Source organism: Letharia lupina (genome assembly GCF_014066315.1).
Source record: "Letharia lupina isolate WasteWater1 chromosome Unknown contig_22, whole genome shotgun sequence".
NCBI lineage: Eukaryota > Fungi > Ascomycota > Lecanoromycetes > Lecanorales > Parmeliaceae > Letharia > Letharia lupina.
In genome coordinates this window covers 1033871-1050180 of record NW_023502991.1, presented here as the reverse complement: position 1 = coordinate 1050180, position 16310 = coordinate 1033871, and the positions used below count along the sequence as shown (strand labels likewise).

Sequence of the window (16310 nt, the reverse complement as noted above, 5' to 3'; positions counted from 1 at the left end):
AAGGGGTGAATTGAGGACCAAGACTCACACTGAACTGAAATCAGAAATGTACTGGGTACCTAGCGACGTAGTGGCAGGGGAGGTAAGTAATGCAAAGCAATGCAATGCAAGCTCCATGTCAGCATCAACAAGATAAGGTATGCATGTCAGACCCTCCAACTAAGTATGAGAGATGGGAGAGGTGGGACCCGAGTAACGGTGCCGTGGTGCCGTGATGAATAAAGTAAAGCAACTTATGAATGGCAGCAGGCTTTAGCGTCGGGTCGGATATCATGACTTCTGAGGGGCGAGACGCGAGAAGCGATAATCGTATCTACCCCCATTCGCGCCATACCCCACCACCCCCATTTGCGCCATCTTAAATCCGATAAATCCGACATAGATAACTACCACTACCACTCATTCAAATAGCCTACTACCACAGTCTACTATAATGGCCAATACTACGGTACCATAGTCGCCGTCTATAGGCCTAGCATAATAGATATCTCTACCTTAGACTTAAATATGGCCTACTTAAGCCCAATTAAGAAAAAGACTACTATACCTCTTATATTAAACCTACTACTACTATTAAACCTCGCTCTATTATAGTAATAATATCGAGATAGAAGAGATAGAAGAGATAAGAAAATAGTAGAAGAAGAGGTAGAAGAAGAAGAGATAGAAGAAGAAGAGGTAGTAGAAGAAGAGATAGTGACGGTTCTTTCAAGATACGGTAGGCCGATAAGGCCTAAAAAACGATATTTTAAACTCTTCGATATAGAAGCCTTAGTAGTAATAATAGATTAATATTATTATACTAGTTTATCATATAAATTTGATGAAAGGTAGACATTTTAATATTACGTCGAAATTATCGAATTTGAGATAACGTAAATAGAGATATAGCGTTAATGAGGGTAGATACGATTAAGTTAATTCGGGCTTACAGTTCGATAGAGGTAAAAAAAAGTTCGATAGAAGTTAGTAGATTCTAAGTATATATACTTCGTTTAAAATAGATCGAATATTCTAAATATATATAAATATCTTATTAAAAATTAAAAAGCTATACTCGAGAGTATTAATACTTTACGCTATAGTAATAAATATTTCTATTTTAATCTATATCGAGTTTTCTACGAGAGCTTTAAAGAAATAATTACTAATAATTATCTTCTTTCTTTATAAGACTTATTCTTAAATCTTAAGAGATAAAAGTTATAATTTATTTAAATAATATACTCTATCTAAAATCTTCTAGAGAAAAACTTATATTTTCGAGATTAAATTTTAATTTTAATCTCGAACTCTTATTAGATTTAATACTATATACTCTCGACTAAATTATTTTTAATTATATTTAATTTATACTCTAGAGATCTTATTAATTAAATAATTAGCTCGAAGTAAAATATAAATATATTATTAATAACTCGAGTAATCGCTAGACTAAAAAGCTTATCTAAGAATATCTATACTTTATTATTATGAATTCTTTTACTAAACGTCTCGATAAAGCTTATTATCTTAATACTATAATACTATAGAGACTTCTTCTATTATAAATCTTCTATAAGTATTAATTATTATATTATATATATATTATTTATACTTATAATTTCACTTAAAATTAATTTCTTTATATTTTTACTATAAATATCTCTATTTAGATCTATATCGAGTCTCTTACGAGAGTCTTAAGAAAATAATTACTAATAAATAGCGAGATAGATAAGTAGTAGCCGGAAAGGTATAATATTTAATATGGAATTTAAGCAATTTTCGAGATATCATCTTAAAAGATATAAGATATTTCTAATCTCACTCGATATTTTATATATAAATTATCGTATTTTAAAATTATTTCGTATAAAATAGACTAGCCTCGTTATAGAGCTTTAAGAATTATAATATTCTATAAATAGATTATAAAGATATAAATTTTCAAAGAAAAGAAGTAAAAGTTAAAAAATTCTAAGTTCAAAAAATTTCATATCGTTTCGACTACTATTTAAGATAAGAAATTACTTTACTATAATAATATAATTTATTAAAGACTTTACGAGAGACTTTATTATAATAATATTAATATCGAGATTAAATTTAACTCTCGAAGAGTAAAAATAGTTTAAATTAAGAACTATTTAAAAGTATAATATTAAATTTTATATTTATTACTCTATTAGAAAGCGAAAATTAAACTTTATAATTTAAAAGAAGAACTAAGAAATTAAAATAGAAATTAAAATATATATATCTTTTTTTAAATAAGCTATCGAGCGTAGTAGTCGAAAGGTATAGTATTTAATATAAGATTTAAGTAATTTTCGAGATATTATCTTAGAAGATATAGAATATTTCTAATTCTACTCGATATCTTATATATAGATTATCGTATTTTAAAATCGTCTCGTATAAAATAAACTAGTCTCGTTATAGAACTTTAAGAATTATAAGATTCTATAAATAGATTATAAAGATATTAATTTTTTGAAGAAAAGAAGTAAAAGTTAAAAAATTCTAAGTTTAAAAAATCTTATATCTTTTCGACTAGTAAATTCGAGTAAACTTATTACGAATATAATAAGTAGAATAGAGAGATAAAAGATAATACTTACTAGTAGATTTCTTTATAAAATCTTATTATCTTATATCTAATCTATAAATTTATAATAGTAATAGTAATTAATTTTCTATTATTATAATAGAACTTTAATAAGTAATATTATAATTTCTTATCTTTAGATAATTATTACGCTTTATAATTTAAAAAAAATACTAAGAAAATTTAATAGAAAATTATAAAATTATAAAAAGATTAAAAGTAGAGAAAAATATTTTAATAATTACGAACGTTAATTTATTTACTTATAGTATTTAATTAAAAAGCGTAGCGAACTCGAATTTATAATTAATTATATATATAAATTTAAGAATTTTTAACTTAAATCTATCTTATTTTATCTCTATAGTATTAAAATATAATTAGATTTATTGAGATTACTATTATATAATTTTTCGAAACTTAAACTTTTCTTTTTAATTTTTTCTCTTTTAATATCTTAAATATAATATTATAAACTTTTTTATTTCGAAAAAGAAATCTTTAACTTAAGTCTTATTCTATTAATATTAATAAGTTTAAGCCTATAAATTAAATTTATAAAAAGTTTTTTCTTTCTTTTCTAATATCGAGATTAAATTCGACTCTCGAAGAGTAAAAATACTTTAATTTAAGATTTACTTAGAATTATAAGATCGAATTTTATAAATTTTAGATTATTAGAAAGCGTAGAATAAGTTCTATATTTAAAAATATAATAATAAATTTTTAATAGAAAAAAGAGAAGTTATATTAATAATAGATCTCTAGATAATTAATTAATAAGAAGTTAGTTTTAATATCTATTACGAGTAAAGGCCTATGAATTAAATTCATAATCATTTTTTTTAATTAAGGCTGTCGAGTAAATTTAATAAGCGGTCTTTAATAAGCGATCTTTAGTAAGCGATATTTGAATTCCTTGCGCTTTAATAATTATAAGACTAAATTTAGATTTTTTTTTAAAAGCCTATATTTCGTTCTATAATTTAAAAAAAAATCTTAAAAATTTAATAGAAAATAAAAAAGTTATTCTATATATTAATAATATATATTTATTATTTTTAAATTAGAGCTATTCGGCTATCGAGCGAACTTTAATAAGTAATATTTAAATTTCTTACGCTTTAATAATTATAGAATTAAATTTAGAAACTATTTTTTTATCTAAAAGCCTATATTTTATTCTATAATTTAAAAAAAAAATCTTTAAAATTTAATAGAAGATAAAAAAGTTATTCTATATATTAATAATCTATATCTATTTTTTTAATAAAAGAGATATAAAAGAAGAAGATTTTAATAATTATAAACGTTAATTTATTTATTTACGATAACTTAGATAGTCTAATTAAAAAGCGTAGAGAACTTAAATTTATAATTAGCTATATATATAAATTTAAGATTAATAGTAGAAAAAGAGATTTTAATAATTGCGAACGCTAATTTATTTATTCGTAATAACTTAGCTAATCTAATCAAAGAGCGTAGTAACTCTAAATTTATAATTAAATATATATATAAATTTAAGATTTTCTAACTTAGCTCTATCTTATTCTTTTATATATATTAATAAGAGTTATTAAATTTAAATTAATATTAATTAATTTAGAATTAACCTAAACTATTTTACGCGTAAAATTAATTCTTAAAATCGATTTCTTTTAACTTTCTTAACTCTATATTTAAGCTCTTTTTACTCTAGAAAAAAATTATAAATATATATTTATACTAAGATCTTTTATTAAGAAATTTTAAAAGAAGTTTATTATAAATTAATTTATTATTAAGTTAAACTATTTTACGCGTAAAATTAACTCTTTAATTTTATTTCTTTTAACTTTTTAAGCTCTATAAGTTTAAATTTATAAATTAAATTTATAAGAAGTATTTATTTTCAAATTTAATTTCGAGATTAAATTTAACTCTCGAAGAGTAAAAATATATTAGTTTAAGATTTATTAAAAACTATAAGATCGAATTTTATAAATTTTAAGTTATTAAAAAGTATAAATTAAGTTCTATAATTAAGAATAATAATAGTAAAGTTTTAATAGAAAAAAGATATTCTATTAAAGAGAATTTCTAAGTTAATTAAATTAATTTAGATTTAATTAATATGAAGTAAAATATAATAAATATTATAGTTTTTTATACTAATTATAGTTTTTACGATTTTTACGATTTTTATTAATTTTATTAATTTTATAATTTTTATAATTTTTACGAAGTTACGATTTTTTAGCGAGAGAGTTTAATTAATTCGAATCGAGAATAAAGTAAAATAGATTCGAATTTTAGATAGCTGCTACGCGTATAGTATTACGTTTCTAATATTCTAGCGTAACTTTAAATATAGCTTTCTTTAGCTTTTTCTTTAATAGCTTTAAAGAATTAATTAACTTTTATTAATTAAAAGAAATATCTTTCTTTATATACTATAACTTAGTTTATTAAGAATATACTTATTATTTTTCTCTTATAAGCTTTAATATTTAATAGTAATAGCGACTTTTCTATATTAATATACTATTTCTTATTATTTTATATTAAAGACTAGCTCTTATATTAAAAAGCTTTTCTTTATTAAAATAATACTTATTAGAAACTTAATAATATTAATATATATAAAAGAATAAGATAGGGCTAATCTAAAAAACCTTGAATTTGTATGTGCAGCCAATTATAAATTCGGGTTCGCTACGCTCTTTAGTTAGACCAGCTAAGTTAGCCCGATAGTTCTCTCGAGCTATTAGAAGACAATGTAACTATGTTATAATTTGGTGTGTGGTGTAAAAGATGCTCATTATTCTATGTGCCTGCAGGGCAGATATGTGCGGTGCCAAGCCACGCTAGTCCCGTCAGGGTGGTGGCTCTGGAGGAGGCCTTGGCGTACCGTGACACGAGCTCCCTCATCAAAAAATAGGTGTACGTTATTGACATACAGAATAACTTTCTTGTTTTCTATTAAAATTTTGAGATTTTTTTTTTAAATTGTAGAACGAAATGTGGGCTTTCAGACAAAAAAAGAATTTCTAAATTTAGTCCTATAATTATTAAAGCGCAAGGAATTCAAATATCGCTTACCAAACTTCGCTCACCAAACTTCGCTCGACAGCCCTAATCAAAAAACAGGTGCACATTATTTAATTTTAGAATAACTTTTTTATTTTCTATTAAATTTTTGAGATTTTTCTTTTAAATTATAGAACGTAATGTGAGCTTTCAGATGAAAAAAGAATTTCTAAATTTAGTCTTATAGATATTTAAAGGCAAGGAATTTACATAACGCTCATTAAAGATCGCTTACTAAATTTACTCGACAGCACTAATCTCAAATAATGGTTATAAATTTAATTTATATATCTTTACTCGTATATAATAACTCTTTATTAGTATATATAAAAGAATAAGATAGAGCTAAGCTTGAAAATCTTAAATTTATATATATAGTTAATTATAAATTTAGATTCGCTACGCTCTTTAATTAGATCGACTAAATTAGCCCGATAGCCCTTTTACGCCTTTCTTATTAAAAATTTATATATAGAAATTTTATACTTTAAAGTACTTAGTTTACGATATATATAATTACTTTATAATTTCTTAAATTATAGAGCTCGTTTTACGCTTTCTAACGCTATAAAAATTATAAAGTTTAATCTATTATTAATAAATTAAATAAATATTTAAATATAATAGTTATAGTAGTTATATTAAACGCGTTTAAGATCGAATAATAATTCTTTTATCTATTTATATAACTATTCTTCTTTTATTATTCTATTAATTCTATTAATTTTATTAACGTCTTCGATACCTCTTATCTAAAGATTACTTAATATTTTAGATATATATATTTCTTTTACTTACCTCTTAGAGCCCCTATTAACGCTCTAAGATTATCTCTTAACGAATTCGTTATTATTAATAATCGAGGTCGTAAGCGAGTCTAATAGCTATTTATTACTACTTATAAACGCGTTAAAAGATCTTTAAAAAGAGCTCGAACGAATACGTTCTCCTCTATATACTTCTTATACTTCTTTTAAATTAGCGATAATACCTTTTAATTTAATAATACTATCTTCTAAAACGCGTCTTTCTTCTCTATCTATTCTTTATTATTCTATTTTAAAGTCTCTTAATATATATTAGATTCTAAATATCGTTAAAAAGAAGCTTTTAAAAATATAATAATTATATTAGACGCGTCTAAGATCGAATAATAATTCTTTCACCTATTTATATAACTATTCTTCTTTTATTATTTTATTAATTTCATTAATTTTATTAATATAAATATATTTACTCTCGATACTCTCGTACTTAGTTAAATAAGAGAAGAATCTATAATAGATAAATACGAAGAATACTATAAAGAATATTATGAAGATAGTTATCAGCAGCAGTAATATAATAAATCTACTCTTTATAATCTTATATTAATTTACTTAGTTAGTATAAGAGAAGTTAATATAGTAGACGAATACGAAGAATATTATAGAGAAATTAAGCGATAATAAGATCTTTAATATTAAGAATACGACTCAACTCTCTAAGATTCTATATTATATACTTTTTACGATTTTATATTAAATTATTACTTAGTAAGCGAAGAATATTACTATAACTTAGTCTATTATTCTTATTATATTAAGAAGTAAGAGAAGAAACTATAATAGATAAATACGAAGAATATTACGGAGAAAATAAGCGATAATAAGATCTCTAGCATTAAAAATACGACTTAGCTCTCTAAGATCTTATATTATATACTCTCTACGATTTTATATTAAATTATTACTTAGTAAACGAAGAATATTATTATAATTTAATTTATTATTCTTATTATATTAATATAGTATATTATTATAATAACGTTATAAGAAAAGAATCTACTATAACGATTATAGCTAATTAGGCCTCTATAGAAGAAATATTAGACGATATATATTTAAATAAATTGAAATCGTCCGATGTCTTACTCTAATAGCTATTTTATTATTCGAAAGATTTTACTACGATAGAAGATAATATGAGATTTATACTACTAATTAATATATTATCTCTATTTCTTTTCGATATTTCGATACTTCTTATTATAAGAATATAATCTTTCTCTATTTTTTATAGATAATTATTATAAATTAATTCTTTATACTTAATATATCTTTCTAATTAAGTCTTAGCGTATCTCTCTTTATATATATATATCTATATATTATATAGATTAAATTAATTTTATAATAATAAAAGTAGATTAAAAACGTATAGCAAGTAATTAGAGTTCGATTTGACTTAGAACTAGAGCTAAAATTCGATTTAACTTAGAAAAATCCAGCTTTATAAATTTAATTTATAGATCTTTACTTATTATAGTATAAAGAGAATACTTTCTATATAGAATAATTATAAGTATAAATTTTATAATAGATTAGAAAGATTAAAAGATCTTAATACGCTAAGCCTAATTAGATTATAATATAGATAAGATAATTAAAATTATAATATTATTTTCTTCTTTAATTTAAAACTTTAACGATAACTATTATATAGTAAATATTAATCTTATAAAAAGTATATTTAGATATATATAAAGTAATATTCTTAGATATATTAACTTAATATTTTATTATAAATTTAAAATCTTTTTATAAGTTAATATAATTATTATAAATTAATAGCGCTAATAAAAGAAATTATTCTAAAGATCTTTTAAATAATAAATAGAGATTAATAATCTTAAGATAGTTAAAATAAAAATCTACTATTAAATTCGAACATTTTCTTATATCTATAAATAATTATTAAAAGAGATTTTCCTCGTTTTTAAATTCTTTATATCTAATTTTATATATTAAATATCCCCTCTTATTAGTTAAGAAATTATTTTTCTCTCTATTTATTTTAGATTTAACTATTTTTTTAATATTCTAGATTTTTTTTATTTATTAATATCGATAGATAGTAAAGAGAATTTAATCTATCTTAATAAGAGATCGCTATTATTAAGATATAATAGCTATAAATAAAAAATTAAGTAAATATTATTTATAGAAGCTAAGAGTTTTAACTTATAAGCGAAATTATTTAAAGCTTTAATAATTTTAAATAATTTAAAATTCTTATAATCTAGTAATTTATTAAGATATATAATTTTAATATTTCTTTTATTAAGTATAATTATATCTTTAACTTTAAATTTAAATATTAAAAGTCGATAACGATTAATTAACTTCTTTTATAATACTTATAATTATTTAAACTAACTTTTTAAATAATTTCTTATATTATCTATCTTCTTAATAAATCTATTAACTAATTTAATATCTCTTTTTACTTTTTAATTAATAAATTAATCTTAAAAAAAAGAAAATTTTATTTTTAAATAAGAAATATATTTTTTAATAAAAAGAAAGAATAATATATTTAATAAAGCGTTCTTATCGAAGTTAGCTTTAAACTCTACTATTAATAATAAATTTATTTAATTATCTTAGATATAATTAATATAACTCTAAAATATTATTTTAGAATAGCGTTAGCGTTCTCTATTTCTTTATTAATTTAAAATAATATATAATTAAAAGCTTAAATTTAATCTTAATTCTTTTATATAATCTTTTTTAGAAATATATTATAAATTAAATATCTTAATCTAAAATAATAATAAATAGATATTTTTTCTCTTTCTATATAATTTCGATAAAGATTTAAACTATTATCTTTACTTTTAAGAAATTTAAAAAAATAAATTTCTTCTTCTTATTAAGTCTATCTATAATTATTATAATATATTAATAAAAGCGTCTATATCTAAAATAAATAGATAATAATATAATAAAGTTAATAGAAATATCTTATTAATATTATTTAGAAATAAAAAGAGATTTAAATAAATCTTATCTATTATTTTTATAAGTCTTAGATCTCTTATAAATATAATAGCTCTTAATATAGTAAATAACGAAATTTATTATTCTTAATTAATAGTAATATTTATTTAATTTATTATAGATTAATAAGTAAAGGCCTATAAATTAAATTTATAATCTATTTTTTTAATTAGAATTATTATTAAGAAATAGTTCTTAATATCATATAAAATTAATATAATATAAAGTTATTTCATTAATCTATATAGTCTAGAGAGATATATATATGAATAGAGACGCGCTAAGATCTAATTAGAAAGGTATATCGAGTATAAAGAATTAATTTATAATAATTACCTATAAAAAATAGAGAAAGACTATATTCTTATAATAAGAAGTATCGAAATATCGGAAAGAAATAAAGATAATATATTAATTAGTGGTGTGAATTCCATAATATCTTCTATCGTAGTAAAATCTTTCGAATGATAAAATAGCTATAAATATCGAATAGTTTCAATTCGTTTAAATATATATCGTTTGATATTTCTTTTATAGAGATCTAATTAACTATAATTATCGTAGTAGTTTTAGTAATTTAGACTTACGACTAGCCGAGATATTATCTATAGTTAGCTCTATACTTATATCTCGCTTCGAGAGTTAATTATATTATAAGCTTATTACGATATATCTCTTTCTCTTGAAATCGATAAGACTAAGCTAAGATTATCGTCGTAGTAGATTCTTCTCTTATAACGTTATTATAGTAATATATTATATTAATATAAGTAAAGGCCTATAAATTAAATTTATAAAGTTAGATTTTTCTAAGTTAAATCGAATTTTAGCTTTAGTTCTAAGTTAAATCGAACTCTAATCGCTTACTATACGTTTTTAATCTACTTTTATTACTATAAAATTAATTTAATCTATATAATATATAAGTATATATATGCGAAGAGAGGCGCGCTAAGATTTAATTAGAAAGGTATATTAAGTATAAAGAATTAATTCGTAATAATTATCTATAAAAAATAGAGAAAGATTATATTCTTATAGTAAGAAGTATCGAAATTGTTGAAATGTGGCCCCCGCGCATCCCAGCCACCATGTTTTCCAGCCATCTGATTTTGTACTGTATTTAGGATCTGGTCCCGGAGAGGTTTTAAAGAATTAATCCGTCCGTTCTACACATCACATACCTGATATTTTAACAGAAATATCGAAAAGAAATAAAGATAATATATTAATTAGTAGTGTGAATTCTATAATATCTTCTATCGTAGTAAAATCTTTCGAATAATAAAATAGCTATAGATATCGAATGATTTTAATTCGTTTAAATATATATTATTCGATATTTCTTCTATAGAGATCTAATTAATTATAATAGTAGATTCTTCTCTTATAACGTTATTATAGTAATATATTATATTAATATAATAAGAATAATAGATTAAGTTATAGTAGTATTCTTCGCTTACTAAGTAATAATTTAATATAAAATCGTAGAGAGTATATAACGTAGGATCTTAAAGAGCTAAGTCGTATTCTTAATAATAAGAATCTTATTATTACTTAATTTCTTCGTAGTATTCTTTATAGTATTCTTCGTAATATTCTCCATATTTATCTATTATAATTTCTTCTCTTATTTCTTAATATAATAAGAATAATAGATTAAGTTATAGTAATATTCTTTGCTTATTAAGTAATAATTTAATATGAAATTATAGAGAGTATATAATATGAGATCTTAAAGAGCTACGCCGTATTCTTAATATTAAAAGCTTTATTATCGCTTAATTTCTTCGTAATATTCTTTATAGTATTCTCTATAGTATTCATTATATTTATCTATTATAATTTCTTCTTTTACTTCTTAATATAGTAGAGATAATAGACTAAGTTATAATAATATTCTTCGCTTATTAAGTAATAATTTAATATAGAATTATAGAGAGTATATAATATAGAATCTTAGAGAGCTAAGTCGTATTTTTAATACTAAGAGTCTTATTATCGCTTAATTTCTCCGTAGTATTCTTTATAGTATTCTTTATAGTATTCTTTATATTTATCTATTATAGTTTCTTCTCTTACTTCTTAATATAGTAAAGATAATAAATTAAGTTATAGTAGTATTTTTCGCTTATTAAATAATAATTTAATATAGAATCGTAGAGAATATATAACGTGGGATCTTAAAGAGCTAAGTTATATTCTTAGTGCTGAGAGTCTTATTATCGCTTAGTTTCTTCGTAAAGTTCTTTACATTTATCTATTATAGTTTCTTCTTTTATTTCTTCTCTTATAGAGTATTGAATTAAGTAACTAGCTAAATAATTAATTAAATAGATAATTAATATATTAGCTAACGATCTAACTAAGTAAATTACTAAGCTAATAAAGTAGATAGTATTAATTAAGCGATTAATTAAGTATCGCTAACTTAGAAGAAGTATATAGAGGAGAATAATAGCTATAAATCCGTTTAGACTCTTTTTAAGAGTCTTTTAACGCGTTTATAAATGAATAATATATAGATAATACGCGATATAGCTAGCGAGCCTTATTAGAGATTAAATAGAATCTAAATAAAGACTAAAAGATAAGTCAAAAGGATATAGACTATCGAAAGAGTTATTATTAAAGAAGTCTAATAATAAGTCTCGTAATAGAGAGTCTTTTATATCGTCTTTCTCTTATTTAAAAGCTTCTTCTTAATAATATTTAGAATCTAATATACGTTAAGAGACTTTAAAATAGAATAATAAAAAACGGATTAAAGAGAAAGATATATCTTAAGAGATAATATCGTCTAGAGATATTAATAAAAGCTCTAAGAGGCGAGTAAAGAGGTATATATACTTTAAATATTAAATAATCTTTAGACGAGAGGTATTAAAGACGATTATATTTATATTAGTAAAATTAATAGAATTAATAAAACGATAAAAGAAGAATAATTATATAAATAGATGAAAGAATTATTATTCGATTTTGAACGTATTTAATATAATTACTATAACTATTATATTTAAATATTTATTTAATTTATTAATAGTAGATTAAACTTTATAATTTTTATAGCATTAGAAAGCGTAAAGTAAGCTTTATAATTTAAGAAATTATAAAATAACTATATATATTATAAACTAAGTACTTTAAAGTATAAAACTTCTATATATAAATTTTTAATAAGAAAGATATAAGAGGGCTATTAGGCTAATTTAGTCGATCTAATTAAAGAGCGTAGCGAACTCGAATTAATAATTAACTATATATATAAATTTAAGATTTTCTAGTTTAGCTCTATCTTATTCTTTTATATATACTAATATAGTAGAGATAATAAACTAAGTTATAGTAGTATTCTTCGCTTACTAAGTAATAATTTAATATATAATTATAAAGAGTATATAACGTAAGATCTTAGAGAGCTAAGCCGTATTTTTAACGATAATAATCTTATTACCGCTTAGTTTCTCCGTAATATTCTCCACATTTATCTATTATAATTTCTTCTCTTACTTCTTCTTTTATAGAATATTAGATTAAGTAGTTAATTAAGTAGCTAATTAAGTAAAATAACTAATATAACGTAAGATCTTAAAGAGCTAAGTCGTATTCTTAACGATAATAATCTTATTATCGCTTAGTTTCTTCGTAGTATTCTCCGCATTTATTTATTATAGTTTCTTCTTTTACTTCTACTCTCTAGTAGATAGCTATTAAGTCTCGTTATAATCTTAATTACTAGTAGTAGCGAATTCGCTAAGAGATAGTCTAGAGACGTTAGTAGGGGCTCTAAGAGGCGAATAAAAGAGATATATATATCTAAAGCGTTTAATAACATTTCCGCGAGGGGTATCGAGAATAAATATATTTATATTAATAAATTAATAGAATAATAGAAGAATAATAGTTATATAAATAGGTGAAAGAATTATTCGATTTTGAACGCGTTTCGTATAACTATATATAAATGCTACTTCGCTTTATTAATAGTAAATTTATTAGAAATACTATATAAGAAGTATATATATACTTCTAGAAAGAAGTTTCATAAAGAAGTAAAAGATGTTTCTTAGTTCTAATTATAATTAATTAATTAATTAGAATTTAGCTATAAACGTTCTTAAAGAAAGAAAAAAAAGCGATATATTAAGTTACGCTAGTAAGGAGTTACGCTAATAAGATTTCTTATACTATATCGAGAATATAATAATTATTCTTCCTTATAAAAAGCTATATTATCTTTAAGCTTTTTTTTATCTCGTAAAGATTTAAATATAAAGTGTATAAGAGAAATCTTATAAAGTTTTAAATATAAAGATATAGAAAAAAGGTATACGGGTTCTAAAGAAAGATATATACTTTTCTTAAGAGACGTAAAAGTATCGTAGTAAGACTTAATCGAATCTAAGATTCTTTCTTCTATTCTTTAAACTCTATAAAAGGCTTTTTATCGTTATTATAAACGAATATAAAGAGTACTAGATCTAAGATAGAGAAAGAAAGATATATACTTTTCTTAAGAGATATAAAAGTATCGCGATAAATCTAATATAAAGGTATCTTAATAAGATCTATATTTCTTATCTTATAAAGATTTAGATATAAAGATATATAATCTTTTTCTTCGGTTAAGCGCTTTCTTTAGTTAAAAAATTAGAAACTAAAAATCTTTTCTTTTACTCTTCGAACTCTACGAAAGGCTTTTTATTATCGTTATAAATAAATATTAAAATTACTAGATTTAGATATTTCTTAATAAAGATCTCTTACGCTTTATTTAAGATATCGAGAATCTTATTTAATAATAGCTTATTAATACTCTAATATTTTTTAATACTCTTAATATCAACTTTTCTATCTTTAATTTATTTATAATTTTAATTTAAAAAAGATAAAAGTTTCATAGCGTCTTTAATAAGTTTTATTATACTTTTATATTATATTAAGAATAAAGTAATTATTCTATAAATTCTTTTTATCGCCATTAAAATTATTATTAGCTTTTCTTATATTCTTAAAAGAGTATTTTTTAATAAGCTAATCTTCTTCTTTATATATATATAATTATTATAAGTATCTACTTTCTTAACTTTTAACTCTAAATTTAAATTCTCAAAGATAAATAATTAATAAATCGGTTTTTTCTTAATTATTATCTTATTATTTAAATTTTTAGATTCTAACTTTTTAGAGTTCGACTTCTTAGCGATTTTTTTTAAGAATTTAACTTCGATTATAATATTCTCTATCGTAGACCTAGTTTTATAAATAATTTTATTTTTCTTAAGTCGTTTTAAATTAGCGTTTAACGATAATATTATTTATTTCTTAATCTCTAATAAGATATTTTTAAACTTCTTTAAGGAATCTACTTTCTTCATAATAGCTTTTTTTATCTTCTTAAAATTATATTTAGAATTTTAAATAAAGTAGAGATAATCTTAGTAAAGATTATAATTATTATACTTCGCGACGTTAATATAAATATTAATATCTTAAAAATAGTCGCGTTCTTTTTCTTTATTTTTATATAATTATTAAATCTCGAATATAACCTTATAATATTATTTAATTCTATTATTATTTTTTATATTTATCTTTATTAATTAATCTTTTATAATATAATTCTAATATAAATATTTACTCGCGAATATTTAAGATTAATATTAATATCGCTAAGATCTAATAAAGCTTCGCGTTTTTATTATCTTAGTGTTAAGAAATCATTATGATTTAACTCATATATGTGTGTGGTTGTAAAAGATGTTGATTATCTATGTGGTCTGCAGGGCAGATATGTGCGGTGCCAAGCCTACGCTAGTGGCCCTATGAGTATCCCTGAGGCATCTCATGACAATTGCCCACAAAAAACAGAGAAATGCCATGTCCTCATGGCAAGAAGTATGCATGCATGGTTCTTTTCGAAAAACCGGAAAGGAATGGAGACACCAGGCTAATTAGTGGTGTGCATCCCACGAGTTCTCCTGCCGCAGTGAAAGCTTTCGAATAATGAAATAGCTATCGAAACAAGACATCGGACGGTTTCAATTCGTCCAAATATGCATCGTCCGATAGGTGACCCTTGCCTGCAGAGGTCCAATTGGCTGTGATCGACGCAGTAGATCCTTCTCTTGTGTGCTCATTGCAGTGATGTACCACAATGTGATATTGCCCAGGCATGCAGAGATAGCAGGCCAGATTGTAGTGGTATTCTCCATTTGCTGAGTGATGACTTGACGTGGGATTGTGGAGACGTGAGCCGTGTTCTTGACGATGGTGGCCTTGTTGCCGCTTGGTTTCTCCGCAGTGTTCTCCGCATTTGCCTGTTGTAGTTCCTCCTCTTGCTCCTCCTCTTGTAGAGTATCAGACTGAGTGGCTAGCTGAGTGGCTGACTGAGTGGATTGGTGAGGTGGCTGAGTGACTTGCTGAGTAGCTGGCTGAGTGGCTGACTGAGTGGATTGCTGAGCTGGCCTAGATCGAGCTTCCAATGCTTCCAGTCTTATACACATGGATCTTATCATTTCCATCATTTGTGTCATTTGTTCCTGAAGCGAGGTGAGCGGGGTAGGATGAGACATGATGATATCGACGGGCCTATCAAAAGGATCGATTGTGACGTGGGTGTTTGTCAAAAGGTACTCGATGACTGCGAGTGTGTTGGAGGTCCGGCTTGGAGCGTCACACTATTAGGTGTTGATGTGGGCTTTGCGTAAACGTCTGATGACGCCTGGATATCCTATGAAGTAGGGCCAGGTGTTGCTACCAATTGTTAAGGAATCATTATGATTTAACTCATATATGTGTGTGGTTGTAAAAGATGT

General features: G+C 22.9%; 1 protein-coding gene across 1 annotated transcript; it reads right to left on the bottom strand.

Moving 5' to 3' along the window:
* Positions 1-15533: 15533 nt before the first annotated feature.
* On the bottom strand, positions 15534-16067 carry HO133_005958 (uncharacterized protein; the record flags this gene model as incomplete). The annotated part of the gene is made up of 2 exons (XM_037296861.1): positions 15534-15960; positions 15997-16067. The coding sequence occupies 2 exons, from the start codon at positions 16065-16067 to the stop codon at positions 15534-15536; spliced, it is 498 nt and encodes a 165-aa protein (XP_037148042.1).
* Between the last annotated feature and the right edge of the window lie 243 nt (positions 16068-16310).